The sequence below is a fragment of the Apostichopus japonicus genome, chromosome 16 (assembly GCF_037975245.1).
Source record: "Apostichopus japonicus isolate 1M-3 chromosome 16, ASM3797524v1, whole genome shotgun sequence".
Lineage (NCBI taxonomy): Eukaryota > Metazoa > Echinodermata > Holothuroidea > Aspidochirotida > Stichopodidae > Apostichopus > Apostichopus japonicus.
In genome coordinates, this window is record NC_092576.1 from 42,278,695 (window position 1) to 42,303,870 (window position 25,176).

General features: G+C 35.3%; 1 protein-coding gene across 5 annotated transcripts; it reads left to right on the forward strand.

Moving 5' to 3' along the window:
* Positions 1 to 276: 276 nt before the first annotated feature.
* Positions 277 to 24,825, forward strand: LOC139982659 (uncharacterized). Of its 5 annotated transcripts, none has more exons than XM_071995691.1 (19): positions 277 to 426; positions 2,292 to 2,364; positions 3,155 to 3,284; positions 5,240 to 5,311; positions 5,911 to 5,982; positions 6,757 to 6,828; positions 7,428 to 7,499; positions 9,013 to 9,789; positions 16,989 to 17,060; positions 17,174 to 17,245; positions 18,081 to 18,152; positions 18,759 to 18,827; positions 19,072 to 19,137; positions 19,765 to 19,833; positions 20,084 to 20,140; positions 20,240 to 20,415; positions 20,644 to 22,241; positions 22,595 to 22,721; positions 23,337 to 24,825. In XM_071995691.1, the coding sequence occupies exons 11-19, from the start codon at positions 18,085 to 18,087 to the stop codon at positions 23,441 to 23,443; spliced, it is 2,337 nt and encodes a 778-aa protein (XP_071851792.1). In that variant the 5' UTR covers positions 277 to 426; positions 2,292 to 2,364; positions 3,155 to 3,284; positions 5,240 to 5,311; positions 5,911 to 5,982; positions 6,757 to 6,828; positions 7,428 to 7,499; positions 9,013 to 9,789; positions 16,989 to 17,060; positions 17,174 to 17,245; positions 18,081 to 18,084; the 3' UTR covers positions 23,444 to 24,825. The 5 variants fall into 5 exon arrangements, with proteins under 5 accessions (XP_071851792.1, XP_071851791.1, XP_071851793.1 ...); XM_071995690.1 differs by having other exon boundaries at positions 9,013 to 9,278; XM_071995692.1 differs by lacking the exon at positions 6,757 to 6,828 and having other exon boundaries at positions 9,013 to 17,060.
* Positions 24,826 to 25,176: the final 351 nt, after the last annotated feature.

Here is a 25,176-nt window from a genome sequence, read left to right on the forward strand (position 1 = left end):
TAGATATTTTAGGGATAAGTTCATCACTAGGATCTCGGTGTGATATAAGTTCATTATGATGGTTTGGGATTCCTTTCCTTTAATCCTTAGGTATGGTTAGACTAACACTAAGAATGGCTTAAATTAATTAACCTGGGTCTAGGTATCGTAGTCTTCGCGGTAACAATTAAAATTTGAGTGATTTATTTATCTTTTTGATACGAGTTACACCCATTGTCATCATTTTCCGTCAGTGACGTAAACCATATGTTTCCTCATATACACACAGCTCTAATTAAACACCGTTACACCGATTCAGTAGAGATAAATAACGTAACGCCAGTCTACTGTCTATAGTTACTCGAGCAACATATACAAGCATCAATCAATTCGGCATCATTAACAGTGTGGCTGTCTGACTGTCTAAAGATGGGGTATACGTTTGAGGTAAGTTAACATTTTTATCACAAACATGATGTCGGTTAGCAATGATGATATAATATGGACGTATTATATTACTAAATGATGTTGGCAAATATATGTGACGAACATATGGTTTTAGAACATAAAGCGACTACATATTAAATGCTGAAGGTTGTGTTAGTTAAGTATGACTTTAGGTGCAGTAATAGTCTACGTAGGCAATAACATAGTTGCTAGATTGTCGTAGAAAGTACAAAGTAAGTCATATGTATTGTTTATGTTTATTTTAGTTCATAGGTTATAGTAGGACATGATATAGTAGGACAGCCTTGTAGTAATAAGTAAGTGATTGACACGAGTATTTTCACAGGGTTTTGTAACATACTACAAATAAATAATGATGTATTAACATTCATAACTTGTTAACGCATAACTGTGTTGCTTATGTTTTATCTTTATTTACGATAAGTCTATGCTATAATACACAGGACAAGAACCACCTTGTAGTTTACAAAGACTGGTGGGTCTACGTAGCCTAACACAATGTAACGCAGTAAGGGTGCAAACGATATTAGGATATGGGTTACGTTAACATTGTCTAAGCAACAAATTAAAACAAACAAATAACGCAGCTTAAAGGTCATTTAGCTCTATTACATGATTATATCACTGGTCTCCGACTACGCAATTAGCAACGTGACAAAAGTGCCCCGGTTACGACTACAATGTCCCAAATAAGATACGCGGACGCGGTTATTATTATAACAGCAATGTGGGTCAATTTTGAAAATGCAAGCATTTAATTATCGATGCACTTGGCACATGAAGATGTGTTAATGTACCATTGTGTAGAAAAGATTTTTAAAAATTTAATGGGAAGTTATCCTCATTTAACAAAGCAATGACAAGTTTCTGTTCTTATGCGAGTAAAATATCTTCGAGTACAGGTGAGAGCACACATATTCGACAGCGTCTATAGTACAATTTTTCTTTAACGTACATACGGTTCGCCGACTTTATGAACATTTTACTTGAAAAAAGAAGTTTCAGCAAACAAGAGAGACTTCATGGTATCACGATGTTTCCATGTTATCTGAAAATATTGAATACTTTAAATACAGAAAGAAATATTAAATTATAATATAATGTACTTCCTGTTACAAGATATCTCAATATACTAATTAAAGCTGTAAACAAGTGTGATCATGCAGGATTGTAAACATGTTAATTTTCCTGCTTTGGTTCTATTTCATATTTTTGGGATCTAGGCTTTTGCTCTCTTCCTGTTTTGCTTTCATTATATATTTCGCTTCATCTAGATTTGATTGTTTCTTTTCCTACTGTTTTTTTCTTTGGCATTTTTCAAATTAGCATTGCTGAATCAAGCCGGGCTGCTTACAGTTGCTCCAGCTCCAAATGATAAATACGTAGCGTGTATGTGGGTACAACCTACATAGAAACAATTCTGAAATATTAATTAAAATTTTCAAAAAAAATTGCAACCTATATTATTATTCTGCATGAAAGTCAGTTACATATATTTCACCACTAATTTTACCCTTCCTATTTGACACAGTACAGCTTCTGCCTAGGGCGACACGAAAATTATAAACCTCGTATTAAAATAATAGTGGCACTCTAGATATTCGCGTCCCAAATATTAGTATTCCGAGACTATGGAATATTGATTTTGGCTGAAATTGTTCCTTACTTTTGCGTGGGAATCACAACTGAATTTTACATCGTGACATAAATGTTCGGTTTTCTTTAACTTTCGCAAGTTTGAAAAGGCTGTAAGAAGCTTCCTATTTCTTTTTTATCAAGTGAATTATTTTATAGTCATCGTTAGTTTGAAAACGAAAGGTGAATGTGGCTTCCTTTTCTTTCAGAATGCTAAGAGTTTGACCATATTGCTTTGCCTCTACACTATTCACATTAATATAATTGTGAAAGGAAATGAAGGTAAAATTAAACGATCAAATAACTTTTACGTTCATTAAATCTTGTTTAAGTGTATTATTTGCTAATTGGTGCGAAACCTATTGCAGTCCTCTTGAATTAAAGTATATACTTAACTATCGAAGTTAGGTGATTATACAATCGTACTTTACTGAGCCCAAGGCGTATATGTCATGATGGATAATTTGTAGTAATTGCAGTCGTAATTGAGTTTATACTGATTATGGTCCAAAAATATCTAACAAAAGCATAAACAAGTGATCACAGCAAGGATGAAGTTGAAGCGGTAATCCCACAACAAACATATTGTGTTTCTGAATCAATTGAAAATTAATCAATAAAACGAAGAACAATTCTTTTAATTACAAATTGAAAGGATCGCATGTGTGTATGAACATATCATCATTATTATTATTATTATTATTATTATTATTATTATTATTATTATTATTATTATTATTATTATTATTATTATTATTATTATTATTATTATTATTATTATTATTATTATTATTATTATTATTATTATTATTATTATTATTATTATTATTATTATTATTATTATTATTATTATTATTATTATTATTATTATTATTATTATTATTATTATTATTATTATTATTATTATTATTATTATTATTATTATTATTATTATTATTATTATTATTATTATTATTATTATTATTATTATTATTATTATTATTATTATTATTATTATTATTATTATTATTATTATTATTATTATTATTATTATTATTATTATTATTATTATTATTATTATTCCCTTTAAAAGTTCCTGGAACTGCATGCGGGGGTATTGCAAAATGCCTTTGTCGTAAAACAACCAACTATTACGCAATGGATTGTTCTAATAGGAGCCTACACGATGTCCCAACTGACATCCCTTCGAATGTAACTAAAATGTAAGTTTGATATTATTTCGTTTTCGGTTGTAATTTTGTGAAAAGTACTGTCACTTTAATATGTTTGCTTTAGTCAAATATCAATGGAATAATCCAGTATACCTCCCACTGTTTGTAATCGTTAATTGAAAAACAAAATATCACCATATTTCATACTGCGTTCACAAAAAAAAATGATGTACTTTCATCCGATGTATATTATTGATGTCGTACTTTCATATCATCATAACAGTTTTTAAGAGAATTGTCTGGTAGCCAGACGTTACCTTGAAAAACGATTAATACTTTTACAAAAGAAAATCCAAAATATGAGAACGCTAATGATGCGTTTGACAGAGAAACGATTTTTTTCGTCTTTTAGGATGGATGTTTCAAATATACTGTGGCGAACGTGACGTCATATTTGCAAATGCAGATTACGACATAACCCACGTTCCATTCAGTTCCTACAGTAATCACAACAAAAAACCGCGTTTGAATACATTTAAATTTCTTCATTAATTTTCGTGAAATTTATTATAAATAATAAAACTTTTGGTGAAAATTCGGGCAATGCTGAGAATTTTTCGGGCACCTACTGATAGAGGAATAATTTGCAGTGTTTTTTTTTCAATTTTTGGGGTGAAAATTCGGACAATATGCTGAGCATTTTTAGGGCACCTACTTAGAGAAGAATAATTTGCAATGTGTTTTTTTCAATTTTTGGGGGGTGAAAATTCGGGCAATATGCTGAAATTTTTTTCGGTCACCTACTGAAAGAAGAATAATTTGCAATGTGTTTTTCAATTCTGTTTGATGAAAATTCGGGCAATATGCTGGGAGTTTTTCGGGCACCTACTGAAAGAAGAATAATTTGCAATGTGTTTTTCAAAGGTTAAACTGATATTATTATTATCGTTATTATTGTAACGACTTCCCCAATAATTATAACCAATATGGAAGGGTTCAATACGGAAAATAAACCAAAATTTTTCGCGCGCGTTCAACATCTTAATTTGCATGTCATATAGGCATTCATCGGTTATCGGCATGCGGTGTAATAACTGATGACTGCCTATATGATATGCACATTAACATGTTGAACACGCGCCTATGTATTTGCAGTGCATCAGTGATTTCGTGATTTTTGTGTAACACAATATAAGTTTGAACAGCAGACTCTTCGTTGTTTTTGCATCGCGTTGTCCAGCTCCAACGCGAAGAATGTTCACATTTAGGATACTCTTACGTTTACAATCGCACAGTCCTGCGAAGCCTAAGCTTCTCGTTACTAAATTCCGCTCTATATTCTGATTCCGCTTAGTTCCATCTTTTGATATTCTAAACACTTTAAAGCTTCCTTTTTACTGTAACATTTTTCTGTGAACTTTATATCAGCGATTTCTAATCACGGTTTATGAAATGTGGTTTCAGTGTGACTGTGTATTATGTGCAACCAACTGGGCGTGGAAGACTGTTTACGTACGTTCGCGATGTGTACGTTAATATATAATAGGCAATCACCTGTGTGTGTACACGCGAGAGTGTATTTTCTGCGTAAATGGGTGTGCTAACTTCAAGTCGCTCGGTTTGCCTATTTGCTCGCCCAACGTCATGCGTCAAACTGATGCGTTGGAACAAACGGTGCTTTTGGTGAGAAACCGGTGAATTTGAAAACCAGATTTCTACAAGAAAAAATGTCAAGTGGGGATAATGTTTACATGGTTAGAATAAAGAACTATGAAGACAATGTATCAAAATCATCAACCAGACAATTTCTTCAACAAAGATTGCTTACTATCTTGAGTACACAGATCAAACATGTGTCATTTATTTTTGAATACCATTGGTTTAGTTAAACTAGTGATAGTTAATATGATGTGAATATTTATGGTCGTATCACAATATAGCTCACGAACATATATGAATTATCATCCGTGATGCTGTCATATTTCTCTTTCAATTTCTTTCTATAGAGATTTATCAATGAACAATTTGACTTCTATTCATTGGAATGCTTTCATTACTGCAACACAATTGAAATTTATGTGAGTTATATTAAAGTTATATTAAATATCTATATACAAATATAAATAAAACGGAATGAACAAGATTATACTTTGCTAGAACAGCCAAGGAAGTGTGTGTTGAATTGTACATGTGATATACGTGATATTTTTATTGCCGTTGTCATGGTGACAGATGAAGACAATCTATGTACTCCAATCCTGGTTCTTGTTTGTCATTTAATACGATGCGATTACCAGGTGTATTGAATGCAGCTAGTGAGGGAGGATCCAAATTATTGGTACACACCTATGAACAATACTGTCTTATTCACCCCAATATTATAAATCATGCACAAAACTTAGTTCTAGTTATATTTATTAATATATACATATTAGCTAATTATGCACAATGATGATGTAAAAACAGTGAATGCCTAATTTTCCGAGATGTTATTATTTTGTATTCTACAATCTTTGTTTCAAAGAAATTAGTAGTAACAATCCATAATCTACTTTGCTTCAAACTGTTTAGTATTTCAGTGAAACGTACATTTTACAGAACAAAAATCACAAACAATGTTGCAAGGTTGACGCATTTCTGCCTCTTGCTTTTAACTATACATTTTTGTTACTTGCAGTGACCTTAGTCACAATCAATTGGTCGAACTACCGGAGAAATTGGTTTGGAATAACGAGAATTTACTATTGATGTTCGTATTATTATTTTATTTCATAGTATCGTACAAGATTTACATAATTGAAGACACCAATTTAACAATTTCAAAGTACACAGCATAATTTACTTGATTATTCCGCACAATGAAATGATTATAGTCCTGCAAGAGGTGAAATGTTTGATAACGGAAGCATATTTAATTAACGTAGATGTTGATATTATAATCATGCTATATTTATAATAATGATAAAATTTAACTGAAATGCGAAAATAAAAATTAATATACTTCAAACTGCGTTCAAACAAGATTAAGTCATTGTCATCTGATGTTTATTTTTGAGGAAACAGATCAAACACTTGTCTTTTTTTTCATCTTGGTATTAATGTTTTAGTTAGGCTAGAACATAGCACTATTTGGGACACCGATCTTTTTCCGCATCTGGGTCAACCTTCTGGAACTCGCTACTTCCCAGCATTCGGCGGGAAAGCTACCTCACCAAATTCAAATCACTTTCCTTTTTGAACACTTTCCTCTTTGTCTGAACCCTCAACTATACTTGATTAACTCTATTTAGCTACTTTCATTTCATAGCGAGTCTGTATAGTTTAAAATATTTCTCATTATCTGTGTCAGGAGCTTCAGGTTGACAGATATGGCGCGTTTTAAGCGGTCCTTTTATTATTATGTTTACTCGTGATACTTAATTTCTTTTGTGTATTTTATGCTTGTAAAACAATATAACTCATGTAAAGATATGCGTTATCATCCGTGATGCTGTCATATTTCTCTTTCAATTTCTTTCAATAGAAATTTATCAATGAACATTTTGACTACTATTCATTGGAATGCTTTCATCACTGCAACGAAATTGATATTTATGTGAGTTATAATAAAGTTATATTAAATATCTATATACAAATATAAATAAAACGGAAGGAACAAGATTATACTTTGCTAGAACAGCCAAGGAAGTGTGTGTTGAATTGTACATGTGATATACGTGATATTTTTATTGCCGTTGTCATGGTGACAGATGAAGACAATCTATGTACTCCAATCCTGGTTCTTGTTTGTCATTTAATACGATGCGATTACCAGGTGTATTGACTGCAGCTAGTGAGGGAGGATCCATATTATTGGTACACACCTATGAACAATACTGTCTTATTCACCCCAATATTATAAATCATGCACAAAACTTAGTTCTAGTTATATTTATTAATATATACATATTAGCTAATTATGCACAATGATGATGTAAAAACAGTGAATGCCTAATTTTCCGAGATGTTATTATTTTGTATTCTACAATCTTTGTTTCAAAGAAATTAGTAGTAACAATCCATAATCTACTTTGCTTCAAACTGTTTAGTATTTCAGTGAAACGTACATTTTACAGAACAAAAATCACAAACAATGTTGCAAGGTTGACGCATTTCTGCCTCTTGCTTTTAACTATACATTTTTGTTACTTGCAGTGACCTTAGTCACAATCAATTGGTCGAACTACCGGAGAAATTGGTTTGGAATAACGAGAATTTACAATTGATGTTCGTATTATTATTTTATTTCATAGTATCGTACAAGATTTACATAATTGAAGACACCAATTTAACAATTTCAAAGTACACAGCATAATTTACTTGATTATTCCGCACAATGAAATGATTATAGTCCTGCAAGAGGTGAAATGTTTGATAACGGAAGCATATTTAATTAACGTAGATGTTGATATTATAATCATGCTATATTTATAATAATGATAAAATTTAACTGAAATGCGAAAATAAAAATTAATATACTTCAAACTGCGTTCAAACAAGATTAAGTCATTGTCATCTGATGTTTATTTTTGAGGAAACAGATCAAACACTTGTCTTTTTTTTTCATCTTGGTATTAATGTTTTAGTTAGACTACAACATAGCACTATTTGGGACACCGATCTTTTTCCGCATCTGGGTCAACCTTCTGGAACTCGCTACTTCCCAGCATTCGGTGGGAAAGCTACCTCACCAAATTCAAATCACTTTCCTTTTTGAACACTTTCCTCTTTGTCTGAACCCTCAACTATACTTGATTAACTCTATTTAGCTACTTTCATTTCATAGCGAGTCTGTATAGTTTAAAATATTTCTCATTATCTGTGTCAGGAGCTTCAGGTTGACAGATAAGGCGCGTTTTAAGCGGTCCTTTTATTATTATGTTTACTAGTGATACTTAATTTCTTTTGTGTATTTTATGCTTGTAAAACAATATAACTCATGTAAAGATATGCGTTATCATCCGTGATGCTGTCAAAGTTTTCTTTCAATTTCTTTCAATAGAGATTTATCAATGAACAATTTGACTTCTATTCATTGGAATGCTTTCATCACTGCAACGAAATTGAAATTTATTTGAGTTATATTAAAGTTATATTAAGTTATATTAAGCAATTAAAAAAGAAGAATAATAAAACGGAAAGAACAATATTATCTTTGCTAGAACAACCAAAGAAGTGTGTGCTGCTTGTACACGTGGGCCATTTTTTATTACAGTTGTCATAGTGACAGTTGAACACATTTTCTGTGGTCCAAGCATACATTTCAGCTACAGTTTTTTTGTCTTTTAACACGATCTGATTACCAGGTGTATTGACTGCAGCTAGTGAGAATGGTTCCATATTATTTAGTTCACGAACACCTTTTAAAAATATTGTCTTAATCATTCTAAAATGCATACTACATTATGCACATAACTCCCATGAATATCCATCAAAGATTGACCACTTTACAAGTATTTTCTTAATTCTCGTAATACTAATTAATATATACATATTAGCTAATTATGCACAATGATGATGTAAAAACAGTGAATGCCTAATTTTCCGAGATGTTATTATTTTGTATTCTACAATCTTTGTTTCAAAGAAATTAGTAGTAACAATCCATAATCTACTTTGCTTCAAACTGTTTAGTATTTCAGTGAAACGTGCATTTTACAGAACAAAAATCACAAACAATGTTGCAAGGTTGACGCATTTCTGCCTCTTGCTTTTAACTATACATTTTTGTTACTTGCAGTTACCTTAGTCACAATCAATTGGTCGAACTACCGGAGAAATTGGTTTGGAATAACGAGGGGACTGAGGTTGAGAGCGGATCAATCGTTTGGTTGTTTGGCTTCTCTGCTCAGGCTCTTTCTTTGGTGTCTTTTCTTTATAACATCTGCTTTGTTTGTGTGTGACTACATATATTCTCTCGTTATTTGTCCACAGTGACATCTCTCACAACCTCATCAGTGTAATCCAGCAAGGGCTCTTCAGAAACAATAATCATCTAAAGTATTTGTTAGTGTCTAATTACCGTACTATGGACTTATGGTATTCCGTCTCTTGAGTGGGGGGCCCCAACACTCAGTCATTTCAAGTTGATGCAAAAGTTTCGTTTTCACAACTAATTTGAAGGTCAGGATCTATAAAACAATTTTGGTTCGAGTGTCACATTATCCAAATGGCCGCCATCGAAAATCGTGAATTACATATTTTCCTGGAAAAGGTCATAATTCCAAAAATAAAATTGGACCATAATACTCCATATACCTTTTCAGTATGCCTATGGACCTATAACCAAATTAAATTGGCTCCATAGGAGAGGGAAGGTCAAAATCCTTAAAAGAAACCACTTCACACCCCCTTCCCCCAAATTTGGTAAAAACAAAACTGGGTTAGGGGTGTATGGGGAGGAATTGGTAATTCACCTGCAGGCTTACAGCACACCGAACCCCATCCGATATCAAGCTGCCATTGATGTACACACTAATTAGACATTGAAGACCTGACACAGAAAACCGGTGAAAAAGTGAGTAATTTACGATTACATTTGGTGTAGGCCTCGGATATTGTTTAGAAATAGTAATATCATAGGCCTTTAGCTGAATCAGTGAGAGTGGGTTTGGGTTAGCGTAGAATTGCTTTGAAAGTTTAAATCCACTTCCGGATTTAATGGCCTAATTAAGGGACAGGCCTAAGCTAATTGTTTAAGTGTGTAGACTCCATAGTGCGCTTTTCCAGCGGTAACAGAATGACGGGAACAGAGAATCGCCCCAGAAAGTCCTGGAAGGACCCCGTGATATCCTGGGGGCCAAGGCCGTCGCCACAGGGAACTGTTTGATTCGGTGACCCTTTTGTCTTTTTGCTTTTTCAGAAAATTCTGCTTCCGAAAAATATGAAGATCCCCCAGTTAAATGCGGTGGGCTTTTTTTTTAGCTCTTCAGAAAATTAGTTTCCGAAAAAGTATGAAAATTTGACATGGTGACCTTTTTTTTTAGCTCTTCGAAGTTTTGCGTGTTCCTCCTCCCCACAGTCAGTCAAGTATGGCAAAGGCCCTGTTGAGGGCGATCCTTCGGCGGTAGCGGAATTATGGGACCAGAAATACGTCACATAGGAATAAAACACGACCACTTTTTTTGAAGTAGGCTTCAACAGTTTCAAAGCAGATATATTTGCAATGGCGTAGCCAGAACTTTCTTATAGGGGGGATGGGGGGGCATGCAAGTGTCTTACGTCAGATATTCCGAAAAAAATTGATGACGCCGCAACTATTATAGCTTTGTTCCTGTTGGCAGTGACGTAGCAAAAAGCATAAGGGCTCTGGTGCAGTCAGTGTCACCGGCCTCCTTGTGAAAGTTTCAAACTGTTGTCAGAAAGTTGTTTGCATATTCCATCGAATTAATCCTAATTTATATTGTGGAATTCTGGAGACCTTTTATTTTATTTTTCCTTTGCGTAATGTTTTGTCTATATAGTGGGGGGTCGTAACTTGCGTTTCTTTAAATATTATATAATTAATACAGACCGCCGGGCCCCCTGTCACCCAACAATCCCCTGTCACGCAAAAGACCCATTTTGGACCCAGATCCTAGTAACACCACTGCCTATAGGTGTGTGGTCAAGGGCCCCTGGTGAGGTACTGAGGCAAAGATCCTGTGAGGTCAACGAGAAAAATAGTATATAATATTGATGTTTCTCAATGTATTACTGGGAGATTGGGGGTTGGGGCTATGGTGTCGTAGCCCCTCTCTAAATACGTCACAGGGTAAATATAAAGGGTTTAAGTTAGTTAAGTGTAAGAAATAAACTGGAGTTGAAATATTGATGTTTTGAGTATGCTGGAAATCAAAACTGGCTGCAATTTCGGGGGTTTTTTTCGAATTGTTCCTCTTAAATTCTGTCCTTTTCAACATATAATGGTAATCTTGGTGTCTTAACCTAGGTATTTATGCAAGCCTAATTGAAGCATATTTTATACGATAATTTAAACCTATGAGACGTTAAATTCAAAAAGTAATGACGCAAATCGGGTGTTATTTTTTTCTCTCTCCTGTTCATCTTTTTTTCCATTTTTTTATTATGGCTGTGTCAACGAGCTAAGGTTAGTCTGCCATTTCTCCAAATCAAACTGAAGAAAACCCTTTATTATGTTGATCACTTTCTTTTTACAGTTTTCAGATATAATGGATGGCTGTGAAGTTGAAATGGGAGTTTTTCACTGCAGTGCAAATCAATTTAGGAAAAAGCACTCTATCTCTTTATGAACCCAACATTTGTATCCAGTCGCCAGTCGAAGAAAGGGAGCCTACACACAAATCACAAACCCTGTACGTCAGTTTAAGGCGATAAGTGCTGCTCCCCACCCAGACATAGAAATTCCAGATGCAGAATCCATGCTGAGGAATCAGGCCTCCTGACATAAATCATGTCGTCAGCTCTACAGGGCATCAGCACTAGATCATGCAAATAAACGTCATTATGAAGGATTGCTTCCAGCAAGAAAAAGAACTCGGCGGACTATTGCAGCTGTTAATCAAAATCTATGTCTCTTCTGTGGTGACGAAACAAATGCAGCAGACCCTTCTTTCAAGAAGGTTGAACTCACCAAAAGGCAGTCGCACTGGGAGAAGAGCGTATCGTGGCACTCGTGGCAGAATGTGATATGGTCGCCCTTGAAGCCAAGTATCATCGGAATTGCTACACACGGTTCACTCGACGTTACGATGCAATTTGTAACAAGAAATGACTAGCGAAAACCTTGAGGCTACAACAGAAAATGAATTGCTCCAATTCATTAAGGAAGAAGTCGCTGGAGGTCGTAGAATTTTTGCATTACAAGATCTGACAGATATGATGACAGAGAGATTAGAACAACATGGTATCCAGAAGACCGTGAACCGCACACGTCTAAAGAAAACAGTTCTCGAAAACTTTCCGAATTTAACAGAGGAGAAAGGTATCCGTGACCGGACTTTCATCGTTTGTTCCAAGAGGGCTAGACAGATCATATCAGATGCAACTCAAACACCAGATGAGGAAGCACGTATATTACTAATGGCAGCTTCGATTCTCCGTAAAGCTGTTTTGGATCATGAAACTGCATTCAGGTATGATGGTTCATTTCCCTCTGGTTGCGAAGAATCATCTGTTTCACAACGTATCAAGTATTTCTTCCGTCAACTCTTCGCAGGGCCCAAATCATCGGCAGAACAAGATAATTCAAGAAAGATCCTCTCTGTGAGTCAGGTGACTATGCTAAATATGGCTTCTCTTTCTGCGATCATGAATTGTGAGCCTCCACTTGCAGTGTTCCTTGCCCTCAAATTGCATTCCCAAACAAGAAGCAAGAAGTTGGTACAACTACTACACAAATATGCTCTGAGCGTGTCATATAAGAAAGTCCTCACCATTGAAGTAAGCTTTGCACAGGCAATTGCAGATCAAACAAAGAACAATGCAGATATAGTCTGTCCTTCAAATTTACGTCAGAACATTTTCACAGTTGCGGCCCTGGATAACTTGGATCACAATCCCACATCACGCACTGCAAGCGCATCCTTCCATGGAACAGGGATTTCAATATTTCAGTTTCCTTCATCACAGAAGCCTGGGTTGGACCAAGAATGTCTAAGAATTAACTTACAGAAAACAGGAGCAGGCAGCAGTGGATCCATCCTGCCTCGTTCATATACGTTTGTACCACCTTCCGTAAGCTCGTCACCCAACCTCCAAAAACATGTGCAGCCAGTGGCAATGAGTTCATTCGGTAAGGAGTAAAAAGTATGAACAGGCATGGATGAATACAGTACATGACAGCATAAATGTGGATTCTGATTTAGAAAAAGGCACTCGATCGATGTGGTCTTCATTCCATGCTGCTCGATCTGATGCTGTTGGACAACCTGACAAGGGCACTGAAGCCCTGCCACTTTTCCATGAGATAGCAGCCACTCCGGGAATGATTAGACATGGCATGGCACTAGTAAAAAAGACAACTGAGCACCTCAACTCTTACCAAGTTCCTGTTTTGGTAGTGAACCAACCACTCTATGACCTTGCAAAAAAAATCAGTGGACCTTCCCTGACATCTTCGGAGAAGACAATTTTGTGTTGATGCTAGGTGGGCTCCATATTAAAATGGCTTTGTGGAGCACCATGGGAGATCTTTTGCATGGGTCTGGATGGCCAGAAGCCCTTAAAGAAGCTGGGCTAGTAAAGACAGAAGCAGCAGCCACGTCATTTTTGAAAGCGTCCAATGTAATGAGAACAAGATATGCCTATCCAGTTACTGTTGTGGTACTCGACAGCCTTCTGAAACGAGCCTACGAAGACAGTGGAACCGAAATCACCTTTGAGGATTGGGTCATGGTAGCTTCTCAAGATAGCCCAGCGTTCAAATTCTGGATACTCGTACACAAGTACCAACAGATCATATTTATGTTCATTCGGGCACATCGGGAACGGAAGTTTGAACTCATGGTCACTACCCTGCGGAAGCTTGTGCTTCTGTTCTTTGCTTTCGATCACCAGAATTATGCCAGGTGGATTCCTATCTTTACCCGAGACCTGTAAAGTTTCCCAGGTAGCATCCAGGTAGAGTTTAAGAGGGGAAAATGGACGATAACTTGAAGCAATCGGCGTTTTTCATCCTTACCAATTGATCGTGCACATGAGCAAGCAAACAAAAGGGTGAAAAGAGTTGGTGGCATGATTGGTCTCACGGGGAACCTTGCCATGCTTGAGCGCTGAATCGTGATTGGCCCGGAAATCAGCCGCTTCGTTGAGGAGTTCACTGGAGTAAACGACAACGAGGATGATGAAGAACTCCCTCATCATGAGGAAGGATATGCATCTCAGCACCGATTTCAACGCAATATTTAAGATCTGAGAGAGGTGTTGCTGAGCAAGGAGAGTCCTTTTGAGGAGGAAAGTAATGACCTGGTTACATTGAATAACAATGTGTGTAAGTCTGCGGCTGCTGCCGAATCTGTCCATAAATTCGAATCTATGGGACACACAAGAGCAGTAAAAGGGAGAGTGTGCTCGATCCAAATGTTACGCTTCTGACATCACCGATCAAGCGGAATAACTTGCTGTTGTTCCATGAGAAGAAAACAAAGAAGAGGACAGCAACTAAGCTAAGAATGCAGCACTTTAAACGTCATGCAGAACTCTATGGGGAAGCCTTCGTTGTGCTAGACAGCCGTGGAGGTAATTTGGAGGAGTTTTTTTGTCACGAATCTTCCCCATACCCACCTGCGTTGTCATCCGAAGGGTCTCTCAATTATTTTACCAAATCAGATTTGTTGTTATACATCATGGAAACCAGTGCAAGTAGCACCATTTCTTTCGACGAGGAGCTGATTGCGCAAGATTTTTACGACTTGTTATTGACGGTGGAGTACTGATACACTCCCTTCCTGGTACAACTTTCCAAGGCAAGACCTTTGATACAAGGCGGGAAAGACACAGGGAATTATCTCCCTGAATACAATCGCTACAAGCCTGGACACGACAACTTGCAAAGCAATTTCCCTCTTCCACGCATTCACTGGATCAGACAGCACGTCTTCCTTCATGTTTAAGGGTAAGCGATATTGCTGCAAGTTAATGCAGGAAGTTCCAACCCTCATGGAGGAATTTGCAACAATCGTCGATACTCCATTCCAAACATCGCCAAAGCTGAAAAAAATGACAAGAAACTTTGTTTGTAGACTGTACTCCAATGAGTCAAACGAGGAAAGTGACGTTGACCTCGTCCGAATGAGGTTGTTCTCACAGACGACGAGATACGTGGAGAGAATTCCTCAAACAAGTGTTACTTTAGATCAACACCTCAAAGGGAGTGTCTTCCAAGCGAGTATCTGGACAACAGCCCGAAATGTCCATGATGCCGGTCAATAACCCCATTAATCATGGATGGAAAGAAGAGGATGGCAAGCTGCTTCCCATTTTGGATCTCGCTGCCCCTCGTCAGGGATGTGTTCCACCTGGATGTGAAGTGCACTTGCACAAGAACCTGCTCCGGTGCACATGCATGAGGACAAAGTTGAGGTTCACTCGTCTGTGCAAGTGCAAATGCGAGAAGTAGCTGTACCAGAACAATTTCCTATACTGGCATGTATAGGCCTATATGGTCAATTTGTTTGACACTTTTTCATTAAAACTATTGTTCAAGAAGTTATCCAAGAAATTATCCAGCAGTTACTCACCACCATATTGTATAACAGTTAAAAAGATGGATGAAAACATCACTTTATCATTGGGTACAAGTATAATTGTCAGGTTATTACAAAACAATTATTTGTTTCAGCTTATTGGACCTGTGACCCTTGGTCTAGTTTTTGGTTATGCGCCTATACTGGCAAAATTATTGCTTCTATGGGCAATAAGCCTAAAGGAAAATGTACTACTCTTGATCCTGTATCCATACATACCTCAAATGTTCAGATCGGATATTCCAATCAAAAGTTACAATAGTTTCATATTTCACATAGGCCGCGATTGGGGGTCGGGAACCCCCACCCCACCCCCAAAAGATCAAATTTTGATGTGAGTGCTTGACACTCGAAAAGAAAAATTGTTCTACAGAGCCTTACCTACAAATTGGTACTTAAAACGAAACTTTAGCATCAATTTGAAATGAAAAGAGATAATTACACATGCACGGCCCCCACTTATATTAAGGAAAGAAAACAACAACGAATGGTTTTTATTAAAGGAGGATTTTAGGCAAAGCAGTAATCAATTTAAGAGCTCTGCACTTCAAACTTATCCCGTTCTTCCATTTGTGAGGCTTGAGCCTTATGCTATTTAATTTTGAATACAGGCTTTGAATTCTGGTTCTGAAACAAAACGCCGAAGTCAAAAAAAGAAGAGAAAAATAGTTCTTTGTTGGACTGAAATAGATTACATTTTAGTGTAGTACATATTTTCGAAGACAAATGTTGTTGGATGTGATACGTGGATGCTCTATTGTTGACACGAAGTTAAAGAAATACTTTGGCTATTATATTTGATAATTATGAACATCTACACCCCTATCAAGGTGCCGACGTTATCATCAATAAAACCTGAAAAGTGAATTTTAGATATTTGCAATTGTAATAGCCTTTCTTTGGAATAGTTGTAGAAGCATATCATTGTTTTGTAAACAATCAAGGCTACAGTTCTACTTAAGTCATAATTTAAAATATGTACATACCATTAAATATGCACTAATATTAATTTTAAATTAATTAGGCCCCGCAGTTCAATAAAGTTATTTATTTATTAACCCCATCGTATTATACCCCTACATCAACTATAGGGAGATCAATTTAATATATACAAATAAATAAAGTTACAGAATAAACTATATTTGATTAGACAGTATTAAAATGCAAGTGAAAAGCAGCTGCACAAAGACGCACATAAGTCTACAATTTGCATGTATAAACAGTATGCGGCTTTTACTATTTGGTAAGAAATACAGAGTTTTAATTTAACCTTGGAGTATGATACTTGTACAACAAACCAATATTCATTTAAGGTGTCCACTTCTGTAGCTTGTCAAACGTAATCCAACCATTTGACAACAGAGTCTCAGGTATTGTTATACAACATTTGTAAACGATTTGATCAATTTCATGTTATCACAAAAAGCAGACATTTCACATTTGATTAATTTAAATTGATCTATTTTGCTTTTGCTACACTACTTTTACTTCATTTATTTTACTACATCAGAGATATTTCTTACAATGGACTGAAGTACTTACCCGAAGATTTATTATCCAACTGTTCTGATCTCAGAGCTTTGTAAGTATAGCCATGAAATAAGCAAATCAGACATGATGCAAGTATATAAGTTTTCATCATTACTGAGCATGCTATCTTACTGTGTTAGGACCAGTTGTTATTTCTCTTCCCAGAAACCTAGCCAACAATCAACTTTCGACAATACCAACTGGATTCTTCAGAGTAACTCCAAAGATCGAATATCTGTAAGTATACAAAGTAGATTTTTTGAGAGATTTCTATTCAGTAAAAGGGTTGGGAATCAGTAAGGATATTTTAAACAACATATTCTTTTAAGTTTAAGTACAGAAGTTTATTGAGTGGCGCTTGGAACGTTATAAATAATGTTTGATTCCTAATAGAATAGGAGTCACGTTATTTTTAAATTCGCGATTTTGCATCATCGGAGTTTGTTATACACTGCACTTATTGCATTTCTGCAGAATGTTAAAATATGTACCATTAAGTCTATGATTCATGTGCAAAAAGGAAAACGAAATTCAAATATTAATAAATGGTTACGCTTATGCTGTATTTCTGTATGCAAAGTGATTCGAAGCAAGCTAATGAGAACGGAAACTTAAATAGCTAAATAAGTTAATGGAACAATGAAAAACGACAGTATATAAAACATACAGTTTTTTTTTTTTTCAAATAATTAATGAGACATAAATTCTTACATGCTATCTGTGGAACACAACATTTTTTGTATAGTAGTCCATTTGGGTATTGAAAGGTCAGACATTTGCTAGAATGATCGCATCTACATTAAATCTCTTAGCTTATGAGGTTTACCAACTATTGTGAAAATATCGAACTCATTCATGGGATCTGACTGAGAACGGAACGTAAACTTAGAGCTATTATTCATTGAAGTGATGTTTTGAGAAGGTACATTATTTCCGTATGTGTACTATACGTGTACGTGTACCATACAGGTACAAAAGTAAGGACAAAACTTACAGGAATTTATCACAAATCCCTTCAAAATTTCTCATTAACACAAACCTCATACACTCATACATTTGTTTTCCAAAACAGGACTATGTCGAATAACAAATTTCAGATATTGAACAAAGCTTACTTCTATGGGCTAACGTCACTTCACTATTTGTGAGTACTACTGATGTATTTGATTCCTTTGTAGAAGAAAATAATTAATTTCCTTACGATATTTATGGCAATTGCTCTAGTTATTTAATTTCAGTTCCATCCGACCACCCCTCTCCTCCCCCACTCTCTTTCATTTCAAATACTTGTACATAACTGTTGTTACATTATTTGATCACACTGGTATAAGTCAAGTAAGTAAACGGTACATTTGTTTTAAACGACAATGCCAAATGTTATGAAGGCAATGAATACATATAATTGCAATTTTGATGAGTTTGAAAATCAAGAACAGTGCAAAAATTCTAGCCGAGCCTCCCACTTTATATGCAGACACCCTAATATATATATATATATATATATATATATATATATATATATATATATATATATATATATATATATATATATATAATGGGAAAATGCTGTGTAAATTAGCTATAGATAGAAATTTCTTATAACTCTTAATTTCGGGATAATCGAAAACACTTAATTTTACGAAACAACGCGTCCCTGAAAACACCTGATGGTATTTCAGTTTTATGAAGTTTCTGGCAGCCGTGTGTCCAATCAAAATGTCTTCCTATTCTCTCAATTTCTCCTGTCCAGATTTCTCAATGGCAATTCTATAAAATATATAGGGGAACAAACATTCAGCAGTGCTACTCTTGAAGATGTGTAAGTGGAAAAGTAGTAGTTAAGTGTAGCTAAGGTCAGTATTAATACATCGTCTAATTTAACTTTACACTATCAATTGAATTTCATTTGTGTAGGCCATTACATTATAGTTCATTCGGAGAGGAAACTAAGTAAGGAATGCATGTTCAAAAATTTCAATATCTTGCAAAGCGTCTCTTTATTATAGTGTGTATTGATGTTGTTATGTACAACCAACCAAGCTCATAGTATTTTATGTTTGAAGATATCTATTTGAAAATTCCATCACGGAATTGACGAACGACAGCTTTGGAAGCGAAGTCTTAAACATGTGAGTAACATTTCTAAGTACATTAGTAAAGAATATTAAATTGTAATAATCTTATATGTTATGATTTTCTACATATATACATAATGTGAAATGATTTACATCTAGTACAAAAAGGAAGCGTTTAGTTTTTTTTTTTTTTCCGTTAACTGCTAAATTACTTAATATGTCTAAGAAAATGCTCAGTTTCAGCAGAAAACTGTTATTTTGTGAAATTGATGACTTTATTTTAGAAGTTAATCTTACTTGCTTGCGTAAGAAAATATCTTCATAACATCATATACATTAATTAAGTTTGTGAAATGCTAAAATAATGCAAGGCAACTCACCCACGCAGGTCAATTGATTAATTGAAGAAATAAATAATACGGGAAACAATGATTTAATGATTGAATAATGGTATCTGAATGGATATTGTACTGTAGTACAGATATATTAAGCATACAATGCTGTTTACGGAACTATTGGCATACTTAGACTGTATGACGCCTTTTGCATCAAAAATCGGTCTAGTATTTTTCTTTACTTTATTATATTACTATTACCTTTTAAACTTCATAACATTTTACCATTTATTCCTTCGATCACCCACTCCCAATGTCCTTATTGATTCACTTCTTTCGTTTTTAGTCACTTATACAAGAACAACATCAGTAACATATCTGAATCAGCTTTACGTGGTATGGGTAATGCAACGATGTAAGTAGTAAAAAATAAGTACTAAATAATAACCCGCCAGACTTTATGCACCAATTAAAAGTACCATATTTCTATAGGTAATTGAACGACGTGGTATTCAAACCAAGCCTGATTTTTGAAAGTAACAGTTTCATTCCCGATGACATCATTTTAAGCATTTTCATTTTTTGAATCAGTTACAAAAGAAGACGTATCACACTGATTACATCATGTAAAATTAAAAGGAGGAATTGCATTTTGTACTACTTAGATTCTTGAGTTGTGAAAACTTGCATCAAATACCGTGGAGTAAGAACACATTTTCCGGGTAAGTTCGCCTATATTTCGTTTATTCATTCATCTCCTACCTTGACATCACTTGAGCTCTCTTATCTCTTTTAAATGTAACACTACTTTACATATGCAGGTTTTGCGTTCATCACACATTTGTTCCTGAAGTAACTTTGAAAGCCAAGGTGCTAAAAAAGTTCTTCCAAACTCAAGGGTTCATGTGTCAGAAATTTGGTAGTAAAGAAAAATGTCGTCCATGTGCTCCTGGTCTCTTTGCTGATGGAAATGGAATGTGCCGTGAATGTGCAAGAGGTAGGTGGAGACTAGATATTTCTTCTCCTTTAGTGCATGGTATTAATTCCTCGTCTTACTCAAAGACCCTGAACGGTGCAATATTTGTATTTAACATTATTTTGCTTTTAGTTAGCATTTGCCGTTAGATTTTTTAAACCGAATCGATCACATGTTAATAAGTGTTAGATGAATCGGAACGACTGTGATCACGTGTACGAGTTTATTCTTATTATTTTTTTTTATCAGGTGGCTTTTATCAAGACGAAATTGGAAGCAAGAATTGTAAAAATTGCAGTAACGGTAATTTTGTCAAGGATGGGGGAGGTTTCTCTGCATTGGACTGCACAACGTGTCCAGACGGAACAGATCATTCTAGACATGCTGGTTTTAGAGCTTGCTTTTGTAAAATGAACTATTCCCGCATCGATCGATTTGGATTATGTAAGTTGTGCTTACATGAAGGTTTAAACTGTACCAATGACTTTAAAAGTCTGTTACCCGGTTACTATTGGAATTGGTCTTTTACTGGTATGAACGTTTCACTCTACTCTAGCTTCGTCACAAATCTTCTTACATTGAATGACAGTTACAATCCATCGACCACTAGATATGATCTAAAGATACCTCGAGTCTTCAAGTGTCCGAGACCCAAAAGCTGCAGAAACAGCTACAGTTACACACCGACTGGAATCAATGGTAATTGCCTGAAAGGTTACAGAGGATGGCTTTGCAGTAAATGTCAGAAAACATTTTACTCTGTGTTGAATTATTGCGCTCCCTGTCAACAGAAATGGTGGATTATTTCAGAGATGATCATAACAATGTCGGCGTTTTTATTAATAACCATTTTAGTCATATGGAAAAATACAAAAACGAGACAAAAGGACAAACGACTGTTTGTTGATAAACTTTCATCACGAATGAAAATCTTCCTTGGATTTTATCAAGTAGTTGGAGATCTCTACGAGAGCGTGAACGTCGTTAGTTGGACTGGGCCATTACGATACGTAGGAAAGTTGATTTCTTTTGTATCTCTAAATTTGTTAAAAATGATTATCCGACCTCAGTGTCTCAATAGCCATCTGTTACTTGATCCAATTATTCGATTCAAAATTGCGGTCATTTTCCCGATAGGAATTATTGTTGTACCAGCAAACATATATCTAATATGCAAGGTTTACCTACAATGTTGCAAGAAAACCACTAATGCAGGTACTATGGTTAAACTAGATAAGATAAAATCCAAGTTACTTACTTACGTAGTTCTTATCCTCTTTATAACATACCAACCAACTTGTGATGCTATTTTTGAAATATATCCCGGTGCCTGCGATACATTTGTGGTTGACCGTGAAGGTAACATTACGATTTCACTACTCCGGGCTGACTATGATGTTAATTGTAAATCTATTGCACACTACCAAACTGAAGCTTACATTGCAACCGTTCTATATGTAATAGCATACCCTTTGATCCTTCTAATACTGCTGCGAAAGTATTGCAGGAAACTTACAGAGAAGAAGATTATAAAAGAAAGTAATAATGATGACTGCTGTAGTAACAGCTTGAGTGCCAACGAAATCACACCCCTATTTAGTGGTCATCAAGCGACATGTCGAACTATTCCATCCTGCTTGAAATTTCTTACCGAAAACTACAAAGAACAATTCTGGTTCTGGGAGATATTGGAGCTTGGAAGGAAGGTCGGACAGACGATGTTAATTACACTCCTTGGCTGGGAAGACGCTTTGACGAAGCTATTCACCATCGGAACCTCGGTTTTGTTCTTGTCTCTTCATGTGAAATATTCTCCTATGAAAATTCCATTTGAACAGCATCTACAGGTAAAGTCGGAACTCATTACAGTATATGATTACTTGCCACAGTCGAACGTATGCATTATGTACGTTTTGTTTATTACCAATGATAGGTATGATGTAAGCCACTGATCACAAGGCCCATAATCTATTATAAAGATGGTTTGCATTGATTTATAGGAAAATTGTTTTCTTTGGTTATAGCCAGGGCACGCGTATGAATAAACGATGAGTTAAGCAAATATGCTATGCTCAATCAGCATATCGCTTAGACGATTTATGTTGCAACCTCACTGACAGATACATGCAAGGAAGTGAAACAAATATAGAATTATAATTAGGTGAACGGTTTAATATTAATATCTACTTCTTTTTTGTAGCTGTTTTCGCTCATTGCGATATTCCTCAATATCTTGGTAGCAGCAGTTCCTGTGGCCGTTCAGTACCAAGCAACCCTATCCACATTGCTCATATTACTCGACGTTGGAATCGTCCTTGCTGTAGCAGGTATGTCTTATCTATAGCATGATATCAATTAGTCGTTACCAATTAACACGCATGGATTATTTTTTATGTGATCAGTTTTTTTTCTTTCTTACCATTATGAACAACGATACAACCGCAAATAATAGCACTGCGTTATGCGACACGGACTACTGCAAGCAATGATAGTTATTTTCTTTGGAAGTCGGGACGTGGGCTAACGTCATTTATTTTCAACAGCATCTTCTCACCCATGCTGTTACTTTCGTCAAAAGTAATAAATGTAAAGATGTCCTACGTGTTTCGTGCTAGAGTATACATATGCCCTGGTTCTAATATTAGGATAATAAAGTGCGACAGTATTCCTTTCTGAGAATCATTGTACTAGCAAACGTCTGTACTGCAATATCGAGCAGTCTTTGCTTACTTTGCATACAACAATTTCAAATTACAAGTGAAATACATATTTGTGTTCTGAACCTTTATTTTATTTTGCCCAAACAACAGTTACCTTGAAGAATGTTACATATATGAATATATTACGAAACTTAAAATTCCTAATACTGCAATGAGTTTTATGATGGATAGCAACCTCAATCTCAGGTACTACGTTGACATATAATCTACTTTACTTTGCAGGTGAGGTGCTCCTGGTTTTGCTTCGCTTTGTTCGAGAAAAAGTTACGCTAAAGACGAATGGACGTAGAATGTGGTCCTGGTTGCGTAAAGCTTGGAAAGACAAATGATTTAACTTTCTCTGATTAGAAGGATTATTGATCATAGTTAAAGGTCGTTATTAAATACATGATGTTATATAACGCATGAGAACTTTACTCAATAGTTACCACTTTGAATTTTTTTTGGTATTTAGTTACTAACAATTATATGAATATTGACTCATAATAATCGCGCGTAGTTTGGAAAACAAATTCTACTATTCGATGCCATTGTAACTCTTGGTTGTAATTCGTGATAAACTAATCAAAAAATATTGCGATGGATGAGGATAATAATCCAACGGTGGTCAAGAATAGACGTTCAATAAACAACACGACTTGTTTGAAGACGACTTGTAGAAAAGAGACACTAAATCATAGTTGGATATCTGCAAAATAACAATTACAACAATTATAACGCATACATATCTGGTGAAGTTAAATTGGCAGTCGTTTTTTGTTCGAACAACCTGTGGTACTTAAGTCAGCTGTTGACTCTGTGTATGCTTCGTGAATGAACAATGTTAAAATAACGTGTAGCCAGATGTTGTCTGAATGCTTGATTCCCCCATACGATACAAATAGTTAATTTTGCATAGACGTTACACGGTACTATCATAACAATGCTGATGATGCCGCATAACGAGGCATTGATACTGTTGCAATCAATGCTTAATAGAATTGTTGAATAAGAAATCACCTCTCTTTCCGCTCTGTAACAAGCAATGTCAACGACCAACTGCAGGCCAAAGCATTTATCCATAGCATTTGCAACTATTGCGGTACTTTTGTGGGGCATGCTATGATGTGCGATGCCTGTTTGTTCTACCATGATAACCACCAGGTAGTAACAGGTGCATAAGCCTTGACGACGGCCATGGATGGAGTTAATCCGATTGTTCAAGAGGTATCTCAAGTTGAGGAGTACATTAAACAGATAAATAAAGCTAGCCAAGACTCCAAATTAAATTCGAAGAACATGTTGATTCAGTAAAAAAAATGGATCAATTAAAGTGAGACACCTGCCTTAGAAGTCGTGCGAATAAAGTGCAAATAAAGTGCCAGAGACTTCTTAGTCAGGTGGATGTAGGCAAAAATACAGATTCTTGATATTTTAAAGACAAATACAACAACAAAACTTACATCATTCTCTTTTGTTATTGATTACATAAATTCATTTGGTATATATATATCATAAATGACTTTCTAAATAAGATTTCTGAGGAAAGGGGATGATAAGTTCATGGTTGAGAAAGAAATAACAAAGTGGTGTTCGGAACTTCAGCCATAAAATCATATTGGTGAATTTTAATACATTGTCCTCATATTTCTGATTTTTCTCTTTCTAAATGTTATGTCGCACGCTAATATTGTAAGTAGTAGGATGAATAAATAAGTACACAGGAAACGAATATATGAGTTCACCATTTATTCCATGTCTTCCTGGGTGAGTACCTTTATAGCAACTGTCATATCTTATATTATATAATAACATAAATAAGACAGACTCAGCAGAAGTCCGGAAGGGTCACAAACTGACCATATTGGTATGTAGGTCACAGGCATACGACATGTGATATTATACAATGATCAATAATGGTCGGTTGGATAATAACTAATATATCACTTTGGTAATAATGGATGGCCGATTAGATAATAACTAATATATCACATTTTCCCCCTTGTTTTAAATAGAAAAGTATTAGCAATTATGACAGAGAAATATTTATTTGTAAAACAGACTGAGGAGCATGTGGCTGGAT